Genomic DNA, 20,939 nt, shown 5'->3' on the forward strand with positions numbered 1-20,939 from the left:
CTTTGGAAAGTTATCTTACTTGTCATTTTTTACCCAATGTGTGTCTTCCTTAGTAGAATGAAAGTCCCATGGGGACAGGGCCATGCTTTTTCTGTTCACTACAATGCCTAGAATAGTGTCTCAAAATAGCAAGGACTAAATATTCATTAATTTGGCAGATACTTATGGACCATCTATGTGTCCAGCATTGTTCTTATCACTGAGGATACAAAAGAGGGGGGAAAAAGCCCATATATGGTCCCTTCCTTGAAGGAGCTTATAAGTTAGTCAAAGTGTTGATTTAATGATGGAAGAATGTTTAACTCAAACTCCTTATTTCCTGGGTGAAGAAATGATTGCCAGAGAGACTAAGTGACTTAAGTCATATGAAGAATTTGAGTGCTGTAGATTTTGTTTTTGTTTTTTATTCCCTCTTACACACTGCGTCTCAATACACATTTCACAAACCAAAGGTGGTTGTGTAAACTTCTGTTCATTCAGTCCATGGATGCTAGAGGATATTGAGGCATCATAAGCTGTGTGAGTGGAGACAGACATGCAGAGAATGTGATTTTTATGCCAAGAATGTTAAAGGTTAAGTCAGTATAGACAGACAGCTTTGGTGATTTCTTGGCCAATTCTCCCACAGCCCCCATGATAGTGACCATCGTGTCCTTCATCTTTGCTTGTGGACCCTTGGTGTCTGGAGCTTCTGGGAAAGTGAAGGTGTTAGCGTCGATGCAGCCATGTGGTTAGGGTTTAGTCAGGAACTGCTACAGGAGAGCTCAGTCCTGAGCCAGGAATTGCAGGAAGGGACTAACATGGATCACTTTTGAGAAAGTAGAAGGGCTTTTCAGGAGAGGGCATATAAAAAAGGCAAGGAGATTTTTAGGAGTGTATGAACAGCAAAGAAATAGCTTGCTAGAGCAGAGAGTATATATTAAATAGTGAAAAGATAATATGGGATAGATATGGGGGACTGGGCTGGAATCAAGTCCTTGGAAATGAAACGGCTGGTTCAAGGAATGGAGAGAGAACTAGGTTTGGATTTCAGTTGGATTTCTAATTAATCGAACTCACTCTTAAATTTAGAGCCGGGGAGGACTTCCACTGGAACTCTGCTGGGGTTCTTTCTCGCAGTTTGAGGAACCACCCTAGAAGGGTGTGGAGAGACCCTCTCCTCCACTCATACGCGACAGAAGCCAGTCTCTGGACAGGTTGTTATATATCGGTTGCTCCATGTCAGGTTACCACACGTGTGTCCCCAACTGAAAATGCACCCCACCCCAGTCCCCCACAAAGTTGAACCGACACATCAGTGGAAACACATAGCATAGTGCCAACTGTCACCCTCGCCATCTCCAACCAGGGAATGGCAGAGCCTGTGTGTGATTCTCTTTGACTTCTGTTAGTGGAGGCCACACTGACTCAGAAATCTCACTCATTTAAATCTGTGAGTTGCTGAGTCATTTCATCAGAAAGCACCTCAATCTGCAATAACCTTTTTTAAAAGCAACCAGTTTTAATGATGTGAGCCGAAATCCTTTGGCATTTTAAAGAAGTGCTCTACTGAGGGCTATCTGCTAAGACCAGCAGTTTGCTTCTGTTATGGAGAGGTGGAAAAGATGACTTCATTGTCTTTAAATCATGTGCGGGCTCAGGGAATGAGCTGTAGCAGGCTTGGGAATGTGTGGGAAGAAGTCAGAAGGCCATGCATACAACGTCTGCAAAGAAAATGTTTTATTTAAAGTGTTAAATACCATCACGAGAATGAATTTGAGTTTTACATTAGTTGGTGTTCATTACAGGACTAATCTGCCCTTTTTTTTTTTCCAACTGGAATTCCCTTTACTTTTAAAACATACTATGTACAGGGCAGCAATGGTCACTGGAATAGTGCTATTTACATGACTAAACCACAAGTCGAGGTGCAGACGTGAAAATTAAAAAAAAAAATACACCAACATTAAAATAAATACTGCATAATGACAGGTATGTACAAGTATTCCATACAGTCATGTCCTTCTTATTAAAATTAGAAATAATTTATATAGGAATATGCACAAAAGATTATGTGACTGCATCTTAGTATCAGGAAAATGGTAAACGTTTATTCTAAGGGAGAGTATAGACACTATAGGTCTATTAAATCAATTGTTGCTGGTACACAAGTGTCTAAATTATTTCAATAAAGTTTTATTCGTTCTTTTCAACTTTACCTGGGTCCATCGTAGGTCTCAGAATGTCAAGACACAGTCTGTCTCTGTGTATTTCGTATTGCACCACATAAAGAGAAGGCATTTTTAGTGATACTCATTTTTAACTTTTGCACCATATCAAGCATGATAGTTTTGAATGGTCAACACTGAATTTAAAAAGGAACACAAAAGAGCAATTTTTGTGCGTGGCTTTAACTTAAACAAATGGTATGTACGTGGATTTCAAAAGTTGTTGCAAGAAGTTAAAATCCATCTATAAGAATGTGTTATCAAAGTGCACAGAAAGAAACAAAGAAGTATGGGTGGTTTATTACATTACTAGGTGACTTTTCTCCTAAGTCGGGGAACTTAAGAGAAATTTGACCTTGCAGCACCACCCAATGGTAATAACTGTCTGTAAAACCAAAGGCAGGGGTTTGATTTTGGGGATTTGTGTGTAGACTTTCAGTGATGGCATCAAAGAACTGTTAATAGGCAGACTGACTGACTTTCTTTGAGTCACCTAAAAATTAGAGCTTTAAAATTATCTGTTGCAAATTTATGTTTGCTATATTTCTTTAGAAATATAATTTGTGAAAAATTGAATTTTACTACAGAAAAATGAATTAATAAACAGCCTTGTGTTTCAGGGCTCCAGATTGTTAGCAGTGTTTCTATTCACATAGTAAATGGAAATTGGCTAAAGGAATTGCTTTAATTAATTAAAAAACAAAACACAAAACCTAAGACCTTCTAGAAATAATACTTTAACCCCTGTATGAATAATGCTGGTGCTAAAAACAAATTTATTAGACATTACAATGGCCACATGATTTTAGGATTTTCCTGTAAACTGAACTTTGAAGATGAAAATAAAATTACCATGCACTGTACAATAAATTGCAAAAGTTCAAATATCTTCTTTATCAAATACATGCTGACTTACTCTAATGTACTCCCAAGTCATGTTGCAAAATCCTTTTCAACATGCTTGAAATAAAGAAAGCTCTTAAATAGTTTTTTCCCCCCTTGAGAGATTCAGAGATTCAAAAGCATCTATAGCTCTGAATCAAACATGGGGTATAAGAGAGTATCAGGTCAAAAACTTGTAATTTTTTAGCATAATGTTCACTCTGGTAGGGAGAAAGAAAATAAAAGATTAAAAGAGGGAGAAGAAGAAAAGTGAGATAGATAGTGGAAGAAAGATGTGAACAGTTTGCACATATTGAACTTTGTAAGATTTGCATATTTAACATGGAAATAAATTGAATATGTTATACTTATTTGTCACATAAAGAGAATTTTAGGTATTTTCTAGAAAGTATTTTCTTCTGTAATGTCTGCCAAAACACAGACTATGATTACTTTAAAGAATAAACATGGTGTGTCTTTGTATCACCCTGTTGCATTCTCTCCCTTTTTTAAAACCATGCACTAGTGAAATTTATTTTTAAAAATAATATAAATTGTTGAAAATGGCTGATTTTTATTTTTATTTTTTGCAAGTTGCAGCCCCAAGAAAATAATTTAAGTATTCAGCTAATCTGTGTCCATGCAAACAAAAGTTTCTTTAATTTCGTTGGGTACAGTGTAGCCACAGAATTTTGTTTTTCAGAGTCCAGCTCATCTTGGCATTGGTGAGTGCCATGCCTGCTGGAGCTCCGAAGTCTGCCACTGTTCACGCTGTCACGTTGGACTGGCTGCTCCCGTCCCCGTCCAGAGGAGGGCTGACGTTTTTTGTCCTGGACCAAGTCTTTGGTCTCTTGCTTTTCACCTGATGCTTCCTAGGACTTCATGCCTTGACTTGTAACATGGCATAATGGCTGGATAGCTCCATTTCTGTGGCATCACAGGACTTTGGGGTCAGAGAAATGAAGAAAAAGGAACGATAAAAATATAAAGGTGCCATTGAAAAGGGCTTTTGCTGCATGAAACTGATTCTTTGAGATTAATCCATGGCTTCGGATTGGACCGAAACGTGAGTGTTATTGAACTCCAAACCTGATAGTTCGTCATAGCTCCGCTCTTTCACCTGAGGGCCTTCTTTAGGGCACAATGTGTGCAACTTCCTCTGAGAACACAGGATCGCTTTGTATCCCTAGAAACAGGCTCAGAAGACACAACATTAAGCATGCAGTGTTACCAGGGTTTGCGACCTGTGGGTTTGTTTTTTTTTTTTGTAACGCTGGTTGCTATGACAACAGTTTTACAGCTGCTATGAACGAGAGTAAGAAGGTCCAGTTGAACTTTCCAGAGATGATTGGGAAGCTCTTCTTGTCAGAGGGGCCAAGGTTGGATCTACTAGGGAGGAAGGGGGGAAAAGTTTGAACCAGCCGATCACCATATTGGATAGCTCCAGTTCATCTAAAAGTATCTGGGCCACTCCCATAAAGGATTTGTGATCCATGCGGCCATAGTCTCCCCAGACTATGATCTGTTGGCAAAATTAAAAGAGCGATGTCAGTATAATCATGTATGTAAAGGCTTGTAAACTAAAATACATTCAGTTAACGCGCTGACATCAAACATCAAGTTACGTAGTTGTATTTAATTACTGGGATAGTTGTCTTTACTAGAATCCGAAGGTACGTTAGGAAAACTTTACAGGAGTGTTAAGATCATAAGCAATCAAGGAAGATGGGAGCTTATGTGTGATGGGGGTTTACAAGTCTATAGTCACTTTAAAGGAAACAACAGTGTGTATAGCTTTTTTTTCCTTTCTCACATCCATTTCCATTATGGTTTATTACAGGATATTGAATATATCGATAGTTCCCTAGTGTGTATAGCTTTATAGCACTGGCCACTGCTTTGAAGTTTCCCAAGAACTTCAGCTGTGAGGAATGGAAAAGGATGCGGTAAGAAAAGATGTTGGATACAAAGTTTGACTCCATGAAGACACTTTCTTAGGTAAGGAATATATAATTCAGTAAATACCTGTAAAACCTTTCCTTGGGGACTTTCTTCAAAAGATAATAGCTGCTGGTAGAGGGGTTCCAGCGTCTTTCTTGCCACTTTTGTTTTCTTTTTGGCTATGCAGACTCCATTATCTAATAGATACACCTTTACATATGGTGCTTGGGAAAGAAAACACAGAGGAGAGTTAAGTGATGAGCTCTGGTTACGGAACCACCCAGCTTACGGGTGACGTCTGCCACAGCTTAATCTTAGGCTGGAAGAGCCAGCGGTCAAAAATCACTGGCCTTTCCACATTACGTCAAAATCATTAGCTAAACAATAGATAACTATCAGCCATTCAGGTAGTTTTAGGCAATGTTAACATAGCCTCTGAGTTGATTACTATTTTGCCATCAACTGGTTATATGGATTTGAACAACCGCATTAAAAAAAAGAGAAATGCTTCCAGTTCCTAACAATTTCAAGGAAGATGTCTCGCTCAGTTTTTCATGTGTCAATACTAAAATCTACTTAAACGTGCTCGAAATTATATTGTTTTACTCACCCATCCCCACAAATCATTGATCACTCAAAAGGGTTTATTTATTGATGGTGTGGGTACACAACAGGGATGGGGTTTGATGTAATATGTTCAAATTAGCCAGGAAGAGGCAACTAATCATGAATACCATGGGTTGAAGTTTTTCTGACAGACTCTTCATAAAAACATTTTCGTGCGTGTACAAACTGCAGTGTTCTTTCTAGCAGAGTCAGCTGACTAAACGCCAAGACGTTTATGAACACAAGTGTCTTAATCACCACTGCAAGGCTGTACAATAGGTAACATACATTACAATTTGGAATTTCTGCAAGGACAGGGAAGCTAGAGATTCAAAATTACAGTTCAGTCAGTGGAGGTGCTGAGGTGAGAAACCGAGTTTCAGAATTGTTCTATACTTCATATCCAATGTTCTCTGCATCTCTGCATCAGACATCTGGAATCTGTGGCACTCCTCATGGCTCTAAGCACCTTAGATTATGACATTTCGGTAAGAAATATGTGACATCACAATAAAAACTTATAATGGTGCCTCTCTATACATTACAGGAAGTAAGAATCTTATAATTAGAATGTCCTTCACATATGGGCTTATGCTACTTTGGGAGCCTGTAACTATTTTTATTCTAATTCCAGGACTCTAAGGATTCTTAAGGAGAATTTAGAAGCTCCAGATAAACTGAAGAATAACACAAACACCAGCTAACAAGAACTTCTTATGTACATGTCGTACAAAATGAATGTGATTGATAGGTTTTATTTTGCAGTGGTTTCTACCACATATGTGCTTATCTAATGACTTGTCTTATCCCCGTCAGACCACCCTCACTGGGTGCTCACTCAGGACAAACACACAAACCCACTTAACTGTCTCATTTATTAGTATCCTTGATCATTTAAGAGCAAAGTTTCCAGCATCTAATCAAAAACAAAGTCTCTGAATTGAAAAGTGTGGATTATGACCAATAATAGAAGAATATCTTCTGTTCTTACCTGGCAGTGTCTTGGAACCTGGTTTTACAACAAGGCCGCGGGCCCGAATGATTTCCACCTCCAACTGTCCCTTTTTGTCCATCATTCCTACCTGAATGTCACCTAATGGCGTGTGAGGAAGAAACAAACAGTAAGAGAAATGCTTGTGCCAAAGACCTTGGTTTATCATTGTTTCATCATTTCCTACATCTTTTCCTAAATTCAAATATATTTAAAAATTTATCAATGATATCTTACTTTAAAAAGCATATAAATTAAAATGGAAAAAATTAGTCAAAGTTTTTTGTTTAAATCTAAGCTACTCATTCCTGATAATACTGCTAAAGATCCTATTAAATTAAAGAATGTGATCTTCCATAATCTAAAAGAAAAACAATTACGTGACAAATTCTTACCCATGGCAGGTGTGGCCAGAGTCTGGCGCCCCACTAGCTGGGCAGGGCCAAGGCCATCCAGAAAATCACTGAATTGGCTATCAGAGGCCAAGCGGACACCAGGGAAAATCAGACTAAAAGTAAAATAACACACAGGATTAAACCTTCGACTCCTGTTTCCATCTAGCCCCCTTTCCGTGGCAGGAGCAGTTGGTACCTATTTTGCCACTTACATTAATTGGATCCCAACCTCCCCACTGCACCTCCACGGCTCTCCCTCCTTATCCTCTAGCAGCCCTCGCCCTGTATTGCAAGCCTCTGTTTATGTGTCTTTCTTTTCCTTGTCTGGAGGGCATGAACTGTGATTTCTATGTATAGCACTCAGTACACTTTGAGCACTTATTCCATGACAGGCATTAGCATACTGAATCTCTTAGCTGCACTATGAGAGGTTCTATTATTTAACCCATTTTATCGATGAAGAAAGTCTTCAGATCATTCCCATCAACACCCAAACACACTGCTATTTCTTCCACCTTAAAAAAATCCCTTTCCTAACCTCCTTCCCTCCCCAGCTACCACCCCGTTTCTCTCCTTGAAACTTCGTAGAGCTGTCTCTATGTACCGTCTTTGATTTCTTTCCTCTCATTCTCCTTTGAAAATCAAATCAGTTTTTCCTTGCTCTCTTCCTCACTTTTTCTCCACTCCACCAAAATGTCTCTGATCAACGTTACCTAGCAGCCACAGTGGTAAATCCGACCGTTAATACTCCAGACTTGTCTAATTGAACATATTAGCCTCATTTGACCCAACTGATCCCTCCCTCTTCCTTGAAACACTTTCTCCACTTTGCTTCCTGGACTCTCTAGCCTCCTGGTTTTCCTCTTTGGCTATTCTTCCTCAGTCTCCTTTGCTAATTTTACCACTAAATATAGGAGGCTCCATCTTTTGACTTCTTCTCTGTAAGTCCTGATTCCCTTGGCAATCTCATCCAGTTTCAAGGGTTTAAACACCATCTATGCTCATATCGCCTAGACTGACATCTCCAGCTTGGGCCTCTCACTTGGGCCCCAGACCTGTATTCTAACTAACTGCTCTGTCTCCTTACCTGCTTGAATGTCTAATAGGCAATTGAAACTCAACTTGTCCCAAGCTGACTCTCAAACCCCAAACAAACAAAACATCAAACTCTGCTCTTCTCGGAGGCTTCCTGTCTTAAATGGCAACTTCATTCTTTCAGTTGCTCAGCCCTGGAGTTGTCTTTCCTCTGGACTGAATATTAAAGCCGTAATCCTCAGTATGACTGTATTTGGACGTAGAACCTTTAAAGGGATATTTAAAGTTCAATGGGTCATAAAGGTGGGGCCCTAAGCTAATACGACTGGTGTCCTTATAAGAAGAAGAAACACCAGGGGTATCCATGAAGAGAGAAAAGACCATGTGAGGACACGAGAAGGTGGCCATTTGGGAGCCAAGGAGAGAGGTCTCAGGAGAAACCAAACTTGCTGACACCTTGATCTTAGATTCCTAGCCTCCAGAACTATGAGAAAATAAATTTCTGTTGTTTAAGTGGTACTGTTTCTGTGTATTTTGTTACGGCAGCCCTAGCAAACTAATACACTCTTTCTCTCACATTCATATCAAATGCATTATTGAATCTTATTGTCTCTACTGTCAAAATACATCCAGAATCCGACCTCACTAATGCTACCACTCAGGTCCAAGCCATCATTTTCTCTTTCTGTATTGCTGCAACAGCCTTCTGAATGATCTCCCCGTTGCCACCTTTCTCTCCACTCCCACAGCAATCAGAGTGATCTGTTAAAACTGAAGCCAGATAATGTCAGGCCTCTGCTCACAATCCTCCACTGGTTTCACATCTCGATCTGGGTAAAAGCAAAGTCCTTGCAATGATGTATAAAGACAATACAACCTGTCCATCCCTGCCCCCCATATCTTAATTCCTAGTTTTTTACTACTCCTGCCCTCATTCCCCGGTGCCACCATTCCCACTACTGATGCCAGGTAAGCTCCAGCCTCAGCGTTGCTTCAGCCTGAAATGTTCTTCCTTCAAACATTCACGTGTTCACTAACTCCCTTCAGATTTTTAATCAAATGTGCCCTTTTCCCTGTCTAACCTACATAAAACCCTACCCATAACCCCTGCCATCTCCTCTCTCACCTTTTTCTCCTTAGCACTTATACCACCTAATCTATTATATATTAAATATGATATATTTTCCTAATTTTTCTTTTATTTGAACAATTTTTCAAGTTTATTGTCCATCTTATCTGTTAGACTGTAAGTTTGATGAGGGTAGGGGTTTTTTCCTTATTTGTTTGCTGATATATATCCAGCATTAGAACCATGCCTGAAATATTATAAGTACTTGTTAAACTCAATCAATTAATTAAAATGAATCTTAAAAAAATCACATAACTTGCCCAAGTTTCTACAGCACCAAAAAACAGATTAGAATTTAAGCCTATATGATTCTGAAGCCTATGGTCTAACCACCAACTGATTTTTGCTTCCTCGTATGACATATCCCCAACTCATAGCAAAGTGCCTAGAACACTAGGAGGTATGGAAATATCTGTTGAATGAATTTATGAGTATTCATCCCATTGCTCCAATAAGACTATAAACACCTGGAGCACAGGGGTCATAGTTTAAACATTTTTATATCCCTAACAGTGTCTAACACAGTGCTTTGCAGTGATGAGTGCTCACTGCACATTTCTTTTTTACTTGATTCTCCATCTCTTTTAAGACTTCCTTGATTAATGTCAAATCTATTTTGTCCCCCAAGCTTAATTCCCAAATATACAGTTAATCCAAACCTTTTTAATGCTTCCATAAATATCCCATATAACCTTATTTATAAATGTATGGAAACCATATAAATCTCTTGTATTTATATAATTGTGCTAGCTGCTCCTATGGCCTCACATCTGTGAACTGACTACACATATGTTGCCTAAGCACCTGGTGCTTCCATGGTGATGACAGATGAGGTCAGTAAACCCCACTTTCCTCTATTAATGTCCTTTACGCACCCATCTACGATCTGCAGTTGCTAATTATTGTTAATTTGTTGGGGACAGGGCTGTACAATCTTTACAAATGCTTTAAAAATATCTCAGACACAGTGGAGTCAAGGGAAAGCTACATGATAACTACCTAAAAGAAAGGCTCACCAACTTTGTGGCATTTCTTTCTGGCTGTTAACATTTATCCAAACTGTTCGTTACTGGATGGAACTAAGTATGTATCAATATTCTATATTTTTTAGTAATAACTCTTAGAGCAAAGATTTAAAAAATTAGCATCGTACGTGTGGCATGGGCACAAGTGCTTATTATTTCTGTGCTTTTATGTATTATTTCAAGGTAGGGCAAACTTCTATTGGTGACAGTCACATTTTAGCATCTTGCCCTTAAATTGAAACACTTTATCCCCAAACCTATTTCCATTGACATAAAAAGCCAGATATGCCACATTTCTCAGTGGCACGTAAGCAAAAGTTTTCTTCACAGCAAATCAGCCAGTGAAAGTTAAAATGGTGCTATAGGGCATGTGAGTTAGCTTTGGTGAAAGCACAGAGAGTGAGGTAGAGGAGAAGGTCTCCAGCAAGGCACGGAGACCACGGCCCAGCCAGCATCACTCACTTTCCTTCTGAGCTGTAGCTGTTCACGCTGCCGTCTGTAGATTCTCGGCTTGCCTGTCGAGTCATCCAGTTCCTCATTTCCACAGCCAAGCCTGTCTCTGTACTTCTCTGCACGGTGCTCCGTAGCTTTTTACCACCGGCTTCTGCACGGACAGAAAACAAAAGGGGTGATCGTTTTGTCATCATCATCTGGTAACAAAAAATAGCAGCCAATGCTTTGAGGTCCTCAGATGAAAAACCTGCATAAATACAAAATGCTTTTATGAAGGAGACAGAGAGAAAAGGTATTGCAAATCATGTCTTGTTGAGTGGGGTGAAAACTTTCTAAAAAATCTTCAAGAAGCACAAAATACCATTGTTTTATTTCCATTTAAAACAGTGTTCAAATTGGTAACAAAAGGAACAAAAAGGTTCAAGCTATGTAAAATAAGCTTTGTTTTCGTTGTAATATTTAAATCAAGATGAATTTATGCCTGTCTTTTTCTTTTTTCTTTCTTTTTGTCATAGTCAAAGAAGTAGGCCTTCACATTATTTCCAAAGAATAGGTGGTGTGTAATCCTCAATTCTAGCTTTAACTTTCACACAAAAACCTGTTTTTGCAGGGTGATCCGTATTAGAAAGCAAAGAAAGCTACACTAAGGAGATAGCCCTGCCTGATAACACTTTCACATCTGTTTGTAACTTTCAGAGAGATTCTCATAAGGAATGCAAAACCCAGCAATGCCACATGAAAAAAGAGCTTTTAAATTTTTGGTCATAGATAGTCATGTTCTTAAGGATCTTCCACAGTTTGAATAGGAGATTTGCTTATGGAAGCCAATTAGAAGACCAAACAGGAAACTGAGTCAAGTACCACAGATGTAACAGAGGTACGAAGTGCCATCCGCAGAGGACAGGGAGGAAGGAGCATCACAGAGGGAGTTGGGATTTGAGCTGGGCTTGAAAAATTGGCAGATTGGGATCCAAGAAACAGCCCCAGTTATCAAAGGCCTTGCATGTTGGAATGTGGAGCTGAGAGATGACTAAAGCTGGAGCAACAGGGGGATGGTTCAAATTACTTGTATTAATTTACTTCCTGTCAGGTCTAAATATTTATCCACATTGACTATTCATATCATTAGTATTTTGGGATACGGTAAGCTCTTTTAGTGCCTGGTATTAATAATTTCATTTTAGATCAATAAATATTTGGTGATATTGACAGTGACTTGTGGAAATCCTTTCCATCAAACCTCTTATAATATCTGCTCACCATTTTGAAACACTGCTTTAAATTTCATCTCTTCTCCACTTCCAACTTTAATGTACATCAAAATGCTTTAAAAAGTATATATAAAATATGTTATCACTGATCTACAACTCAGTTCCATAATCTGAGCCTATTTTAGATAATTGATAGTAAAACATGTTGTACTGATATGAACTATTGAAAGGAGCTAAAGCATCCCCCATTGATGACGGAAGGCTCTTCCTTCCAGAGAAGTGGTTAGTTAATACATGTAAAAAGTGAGAAAATTTTAAAATTACCAATTGGCAACCTCCAGTGGAATAAATGATTCAAATAAGGCACATCAATGGATGCTAATGCCATTAGATAAAAGGATATTCATATGAGCCAAAAAAATCATCCCACAAATTAGTTCTAATTGTTAAAGGAAAACAGGTACTTTACTACTGGGAAACCTGGCTATTGCCATCTTAATCAAGTGAGCAAACTTAGCACTAATAGTGGAGCAATCACTGTAGCACCTATCAAGTTGTTCTGGACAAAAGTACACAACCTGTTTCTAATCAGGTCTTTGCAACCAACTTCTAAGTTTTCAAAAATAGGATAGAATAACAAGATAAAGGATACACACACACAAAATCAGACAAACCTAGAACATGGGATTTTGTTCAAGAGAATTAACCTACTCTCTTAAAGTTAATATCATAAAAACAAACTAATAAGGTGGGGGAATTGTTCCAGCTTTAAAAATATCACAGGGATGTAACTATTAAATGCTATAAGTACACTTTGATTGGTTTCTTTTCAAGAAAAAAAACAACAAAAAAAGAAACCCTAAAAGCAAAACACTAAAAGCAATATTAGGACAAGTAGGGAAAATATGAATATGAATTGGGTATTAGATGGGATAAGAAAATTGTTGATTTCCCTAGGTAGATAATGGCATGTATTATAAAAAATTTCCTTATCATTAGGAAATACATACGCTGAAGTATTTAGACATAAAATGTTACATTGTTTGCAACTTACTTTCAAACAGTATAGCAAAAAATACACAAATACATAAAACAAAGAGGATGAAATAACAACAATAACAGAAAGGATGGGGATGAAGAGTAGACCTTGATAGCCATACATTCAATATTTATGATTTTGTTTGAGAGTGATCCCCAAACGGCCACATTAAACTGAATGAAGTAAGTCAGACAGAGAAAAACAAATATCATATGATATCGCTTATATGTGGAATCTAAAAAAGTGGTACAAATGAACTTAGTTACAAAACAGAAATAGAGTCACTGGTGTGGAAAACAAACTTATGGTTACCAGGGGAGAAAGGGTGGGGGAGGGATAAATCGGGAGATTGGGAATGACATATAGACACCACTATGTATAAAATAGATAACTAATAAGGACCTACTGTATAGCACAGGGTACTCTACTCAGTACTCTGTAATGACCTATATGGGAAAAGAAATCTAAAAAAGAGTGGATACATGTATATGTATAACTGATTCACTTTGCTGTACAGCAGAAACTAACACAACATTGTAAATCAACTGTACTCCAAAAAAAATTAATTAAAAAAAAAAGTAGTAAAATTTTGTCCAGGTGTGAACTGGAATCATGAAAGGTGCTGGGCTGGTGTGAGGGAGCCAGGCCAATGGCTGAGTCCTGGCCTCTCCGCGTAGCTTTACCGTTCACTTCCTGTGAAGAATGCCTATGAAGAATGAAAAACCACCACCAAGTGAGATATACAACTTCAGTGACGTTTGAAAATGCAGAATGAGGATAAGTACAGAAAACATGACTTCCTAAAGGTCTCAGGACATGGCCTTTGCAGTGTCAAAAATCTACTGGTTTTCATTTAATGCCTGACTCTTATCACAGCAAAAGTGACTTGAGAATCTGCTATTTTAGGGTGATGAGAACTAGTCACCATTTGGCAAAGAATAACAATACAATGAGCATGTAATCCTTTTGTTTACAGATTGCTTTTTACATGTGTCCTCTTTCGAACAACTCTCATAATCCCCATTTTACAGATCCAGTATCCAAGGGCCCCAGCAGGTTACACAATTCCCTGAAGCCAAACAGAAAATGACAGAACCAGAGTTTATACACAGTTCCCTGACTCCAAGTTCTCTGCTATTCAGTATTTTGTCGTCAAAATATAACCAATGGGTAGCTTGGACAGCTGTCCATGGAGATGATACTAAGCTAACTCGATGAGTACATGTGGAAGGCCCTGCTAGAAGCAGCTGGTGGGGTGGAAAGAGCAGAGAACAGTGAAGAGGTCAGGCCCCAGTGACCAACTGTTTCTCTCAGAATCCCTACTCTATTATGTACTAGCTGGGTGACATGAAGCAAGTTACCTTCTCTGTGACTCAGCTTTCTCAAACTGTGAAATGGCAATGATAATAGTAATGCCTACCTGATATAATTTTTGTGACGGTTAAGGAAAATAATATATTTAAAGTGCTTAGGATAGTGCCTGCTATATGGAAAATCTTCAATTAATGGTACTGTTATTATTATTTCTACCAGAAAGGAAATCAGAAAACATGTATTCTAGGCCAATCTTTACCACTGACTAGCTGGCTCTATGGCCTTCTCTGAGTCATATCCCTCTCTGAGTTTCAGGTTCCTCATTTATGAAAAAAAAACAAAGGAGGGGGAGGGTGCCAGATGATCTCTGATCTCTTTTAGCTCTAAAGTCTATGAGTTTGTGTCATTAATGTATGACCAAGACCATGATTAATAGCATATACTGAGGAGATAAGGCTACTCCCTGTCATCTGATGGAATCAAAGAATTCTAGGCATATGCTGAACATTTATAATAGCTTTTTAAAATATGTCTTTTAAATGTACTTTGATATATTTATAGACTTATTTTAAAAGTATGTATTTTTCTTTCTTTTTTTAACATCTTTATTGGAGTACAATTGCTTTACAATGGTGTGTTATTTTCTGCTTTATAACAAAGTGAATCAGCTCTACATATACATACATCCCCATATCTCCTCCCTCTTGCGTCTCCCTCCTACCATCCCTATCCCACCCCTCTAGGTGGACACAAAGCACGGAGCTGATCTCCCTATGCTATGCGGCTGCTTCCCACTAGCTATCTATTTTAAAGTATGTCTTTTTCAATACCACAAATCCTTTGCATCACATTCACAATAAAAGTAATTTAACCTAAATATAATTCATCATGGTGATTCACATTTAATGTTTTGAATGCTGTCATGTTATTCAACCTAAAAACTGAATCTATATAACAGAGAATGCCTATATAAAGTATAGTAGGCAGAATTCTAAGATGGCCCCCATGACTATGTTACTTTACACGGCAAAAGGGATTTTGCAAACATAATTAAGGTTACTAACCAGTTGACCTAAAGATAGAAAGATTATCTCGGTGGGCCTAACACATCCACATGAAAACTCTAAAAGCAGAGTGCTTTCTCTGGCTGGTTCCAGAAAAGTCAGTCGGAGATCTGAAACACAAGAAGGATTTGGTGTACCTTTCCTGGCTTGAAGATGGAGGGGACCATGTGGGAAGGACCTGAGAGCAGCCTTCAGCAATGCCTAGCTGACAGGAAGCAAAAAACTGGATTCTGCCGACAGCCTGAATGATCCTGGAAGCTGACTTTCCCCCAGAGCCTCCGGACAAGAACTCAGCCCAGCCTACACCCTGATTTCAGCCATGCAATACCCTAAGCAGGATCCCAGTCATGGCATGCCAGACATGTGTCCTACAGAACTGTGAACTAATAAATGGGTGTTGTTTTAAGCTGGTAAAAATTTGTGATAATTGTCAAGCAACAACAGGTAATTCTTTAGATTATTGTTTTAATGGGAGATCTATCAAAATAACCCGTTGTGACCACAGGAGTAGAACAACTGAAATTATCTGTAAGAACTCAACAGCCATGATAAGAAAAAGTATATATACATATGTACACTACATACATATCATATATTTATATATATGATATGTGTGTGTGTATAAAGATGTTTAAAAATACTCAGGTAGCAAACTACAAAACTAAGGCCCAGATTATGTTGTTGCAGAGTTCTTAAACCACTCATTCTGGTGTGGTATTTTAAGCCATAGTATATTTGGAGAAGGTGCCTGTAGGTAAAAATCAAGTTCTTGAATTACAAAAGATCACAAGCATAAAGCAACACAGGAGGTGTCCTTGTTATTCTGCTCTGCTTAGTCTGATGACTCATTTGCTTGGCACCCTCTAAATTCAAAGAAAGCCACTTGAGTAAATAAACAACCAAAGTGTCAGTTTCCCCTAACAATGCTGAAAACCAGGAAACCCTTTGAATGACTTGACAACAAAAATCAAAAAGTCCTCTCTGCTACTGATTGGAAAACTCTCCTAAGCCCCAAGATGAGACTCACAGTTAAATGCCTAACTTAATGTCAGGGCGACCTCTTTCCAAATCTTGGGTCCACAGAACCCATTCCTGCTTGCTCTCACCTGGAAAGTCTCATCCCCTTTTGCAGACAGACTTACTTTAGAGTCAAGATTTTCTTGATGTTAATATGGGAAATGATTTATGGAAACAGGTTGAAGACAGGTTGGTAGATTCTGAAAAATGACTTCCCATCAGCAGATATTACATCCGGACATGAAGAGGTTGATTTACCTATTTGGTCCTGCAAGACCTCAATATGGGGACACTCATGAGTAGATTACTGTAGTTGTGTACAAAAGCTTGTGCACTTACATTTATGTTTGTCAGGGCTTCTTACTATAATAAACATAATTCAAATCTCAGGAAGTCTAAACAAAATACGGACAAATATCTGACAATTTCTTTTGGGCTAATCCAGGATTGGCATTAACAATTAAAATAAATAGAAATTTAACAGCTGATTTCCAAAATTGTTTCAGAGTTTAACACAAATCCATTCATTCCAACAGCTTTGTCACAGCTATTATGAAGTAGTAAGTGAGTTACAAGTAGAGGTCACAATTACGGTAGACATTAGGGCTGTCTAAATATATTCACATTTCCCTCACTTATGAAGTTCAGTGTGGTCATGTAACTTGCTTGGCCAATGAAATGTGAGCAAAACTGGTCTGTGTAACTTTAGGGTAGAAGCTTCAAATCCAACAATGTATAAAAAGAATTACACACCATGATGAAATGGGATTTATCCCAGTTATGCAATGCTGTTTCAACTTTCAAAAGTCAACTAATGTAATGCATCACATCAACAGGCTAGAAAAGAAAAATCACATGATCATATCAACAGGTGCAGAAAAAGCATTCAACAAAATCCAACACCTATTCATCATATAAACTCTCAGTAAAGTAGGAATAGAGGAGAGCTTCCTCAACTTGATAAAGAATATCTACAAAAAACTTCAGCTAACATCACACTTAATAGTGAGAAACTTGAAGCTTTCCCTCCAAGATCAGATACAAAGCAAGAATTTTCCTTCTTACCACTCCTTTTAACATCATACCAAAAGTTCTAGCTAATGCAATAAAACAATAAAAGGAAATAAAAGGTATAGAGATTGAGAAGAAAGAAATAAAACTGTCTTTGTTCACAGACAGCATGACTGTCTACGTAGAAAATCTGAAAGAATCGACATAAAAACTCCCGGAACTAGTAAGTGATTACAGCAAGGTTGCCGAATACAAGGTTAATATACAAAAGTCAATTGCTTTCCTATATACCAGCAATGAACAGGTGGAATTTGAAATTAAAAACACAATACCATTTACATTAGCATCCAAAATATGAACTACTTAGGTATAAATCTAACAAAATATGTACAAGACCTATATGAGGAAAACTACAAAACTCTGATGAATAAAATCAAAGAAGAACTAAATAAATGGAGAGATATTCCATATTCATGGATAGGAAGACTCAATATTGTTGATATGTCAGGTCTTCCCAACTTGATCTATAGATGCAATGCAATCCTGATCAAAATGCCAGCAAGTTATTTTGTAGATATTGACAAACTGATCATAAAGTTTAAATGGCGAGGCAAAAGACCCAGAATCACCAACACAATATTGAAGGAGAAGAATAAAGTTGGAGGACTGATACCACCCAACTTCAAGAGTTACTATAAAGCTACAGTAATCAGGACAGTGGTACTGGTGAAAGAATAGACAAGTAGATCAATGGAACAGAAATATAGAACCCAGAAATAGACCCACATAAATATAGTCAACTGATATTTGACAAAGGAACAAAGGCAATACAATGGAGCAGAGACAGTCTCTTCAACAAATGGTGCTGGAACAACTGGATATTCACATGCAAAAAAAAAAAAAAAAAAGAAAGAAAGAAAAAAAAGAATCTAGATACAGACCTTAAACCCTTCACAAAAATTAACTCAGAATGAATCACATACCTAAATGTAAAATGTAAAACTATGAAATTTCTGGAAAACCTAGATGACCTTGAGTATGGTGATGACTTTTTAGATACAACACCAACAGCATGATCCATGAAATACAGAATCGATAAGCTGGACTCCATTAAAATTAAAAAGTTCTGCCCTGCAAAAAATCCTGCCAGGAGAATGAGAAGATAAGCCACAGGCTGGAAGAAAATATTTGCAAAAGACATATCCAATAATGGACTGTTATCCAAAATATACAAAGAACTCTTAAAACTCAACAATAAGAAAACAGACAACCTGATTATAAGATGGGCCAAACACCCTAACAGATGCCTCACCAAATAAGATAGTATACAGGTGGCAAATAATCATATGAAAAGGTGCTCTACATCATATGTCATCAGGGAAATGCAAATTAAAACAATGGGATACCAATACACACCTATGAGAATGGTCAAAATTTAGAACACTGACAACACCAAATGCCGGTGAGGATGTGGAGCAACAGGAACTCTCATTCAGTGCAAACTGGTACAGCCACTCTGGGAAACAGTTTGGTGGTTCCTTACAAGAGAAGGCGACTACCCCAGAGAGTCAGAGCACTCAGCTCCTGTTGTTATTACTTGTTAATATTGCTAATAATTATTTATTTATTTATTTTTAAATTATTTATTTATTTATTTATGGCTGTGTTGGGTCTTCGTTTCTGTGCGAGGCCCCCCCCCCCAGTTGCGGCAAGTGGGGGCCACTCCTCATCGCGGTGCGCGGGCCTCCCACCATCGCGGCCTCTCCCGTTGCGGAGCACAGGCTCCAGACGCGCAGGCCCAGCAGTTGTGGCTCACGGGCCCAGCCGCTCCGCGGCATGTGGGACCCTCCCAGACCAGGGCCCGAACCCGTGTCCCCTGCATTGGCAGGCAGACTCCCAACCACTGCGCCACCAGGGAAGCCCGCTAATAATTATTAATCCTTATTTTAGCAAGAAATAAAACCAAGCTTATGACTCTTTTGCAGTAAGATCATTCTAAGTTTTTTCCATAAAAGTTGAGGCTTATCATATATATATACATTTTTTAAAATAACAAACCACCCCAAACTTAGTGACTTTATTTATTTATTTTTGGCCACACTGCATGGCATGTGGGATCTTAGTTCCCCGACCAGGGATTGAACCTATGCCCCCTGCAGTGGAAGCGTGGAGTCTTAACCACTGGACCACCAGGGAAGTCCCTCATCTTGGTAATCTTAACACATTTAAATATAAGAAATTATAGCTCTCACTGTACTCTTTTGGGGGTTGTCTTTTTTATGGTACTTTTTTGTTCCTACTACCTGATGTTACTATTATGGCAAATGAAATTATTTAGAAAATTGTTCCCCCTGCTTTTTGGCTTTTGTTTTTAACTGACATCTGTCCTTGGCCACGCATCAGCCCACTGATATTTGTGCCTGTTTCTCTCTCAAAAATGGACATGAAATATCACGAGCCTCTTCTTAACTCTCAAGTTAGCTATTTTGAGGCAGCATTTTTGTGGTGAGAAGAGCATGCCATTTTAGAATCAGATGATATGAGTTCAAGTCTTTACTCGATCATTAGCAAACTCTGGGCAGGTAACTTCCCTCCCAAAGCTCAGAGTTCTTTTGTGCAAACTTGAGATCAGACTTAGCCTATGTCATAGAATATATGAAATGTAGTGGTATTTAATGAGTAGTGATAAATAAGGACCAGATACTGTAAGCTCTGTGAAAAAGTTTTGAAAACTGTAAAATGCTATACAAATCCTTCTTTGAAAAATGACTGGAATAATGTGAAATTATCCTAAACTTGCAGGAAGAAAACTATATACAAAAAAGTGGGGCCTTGCCATAGAAATGGGGAGAGCCTGCTGGCCAAACTGGATTAAGGGGCTGCTTTCCCACACAAACCCACAGATTTCAGATGATATCAAGGTGGTTGCCATTGAGAACAAAGGAAGTAGGCAGGGCACAGAGGGTGGAAACTAAAAGAACAGAATCTCGAGGCTTAAAATCTTTGTCCAATGAGGTGTTTGGTTGGAGTCACTCACACTTGAAACTGGCTGGAATCAAACAGCCTCCTGAATTTTTGAAGGATCTGTATAGAAAAAAATAATTACTAGCCCATTTACAAAAGCCTGTTCAGGAATTCCCTGGCTGTCCAGTGGTTAGGACTCCATGCTTTCATTGCTATGGGCCTGGGTTCGATCCCTGGTTGGGGAGCTGTGCAGCATGGCCAAAAAATTAAAAAAAATAAATATTAAAAGAAAAAGCCTGTTCAACCCCTAAGGTAACTCCTACTTTTTTCCTAATCTGCACTAGGAAGAAGTGGGCTATGAAAGCTATGAAATCCCCTCTTCAATGCGAACCTTTGTGGCCATAAAGAATAAAGGACAAAGAAACACTTTCCAGAAAACAGAACCCAGGGTCCCAGATGAGTAAACCAAGAAATGTATTCTACTCTCAATCTTCGCCATTCCCTCCAAGTGGGAAAATTCCTGTGGATGACTGATTGCTTTGTGCTTCCTATTCTCTCTTTCAGAAATGAAAATTTTTATTTTGGTTATCCTGCTGCTCTTTTACCATTTAAATTGGATGTACTGGAGGCAGATACTGCGTCTTTAGGTTTACAG

The 20,939-nt window shown here is 38.4% G+C and overlaps 1 protein-coding gene across 38 annotated transcripts in view; it reads right to left on the bottom strand.

Moving 5' to 3' along the window:
• Positions 1 to 4,003: 4,003 nt before the first annotated feature.
• Positions 4,004 to 20,939, bottom strand: part of RIMS2 (regulating synaptic membrane exocytosis 2) — a 597,264-nt gene continuing 580,328 nt past the window's right edge. For all 38 annotated transcript variants that reach the window (XM_059902177.1, XM_059902158.1, XM_059902168.1 and 35 more), the window contains 5 exons: positions 10,674 to 10,815; positions 7,023 to 7,135; positions 6,628 to 6,729; positions 5,115 to 5,254; positions 4,004 to 4,611 (listed from right to left, as the gene is read on the bottom strand). In XM_059902177.1, the coding sequence (XP_059758160.1) occupies positions 4,393 to 4,611; positions 5,115 to 5,254; positions 6,628 to 6,729; positions 7,023 to 7,135; positions 10,674 to 10,815 (716 nt within the window). In that variant the 3' untranslated portion in view covers positions 4,004 to 4,392. The remainder of the gene's footprint in view (positions 4,612 to 5,114; positions 5,255 to 6,627; positions 6,730 to 7,022; positions 7,136 to 10,673; positions 10,816 to 20,939) is intronic.

Source organism: Balaenoptera ricei, chromosome 17 (assembly GCF_028023285.1).
Source record: "Balaenoptera ricei isolate mBalRic1 chromosome 17, mBalRic1.hap2, whole genome shotgun sequence".
Taxonomy (NCBI): Eukaryota; Metazoa; Chordata; class Mammalia; order Artiodactyla; family Balaenopteridae; genus Balaenoptera; species Balaenoptera ricei.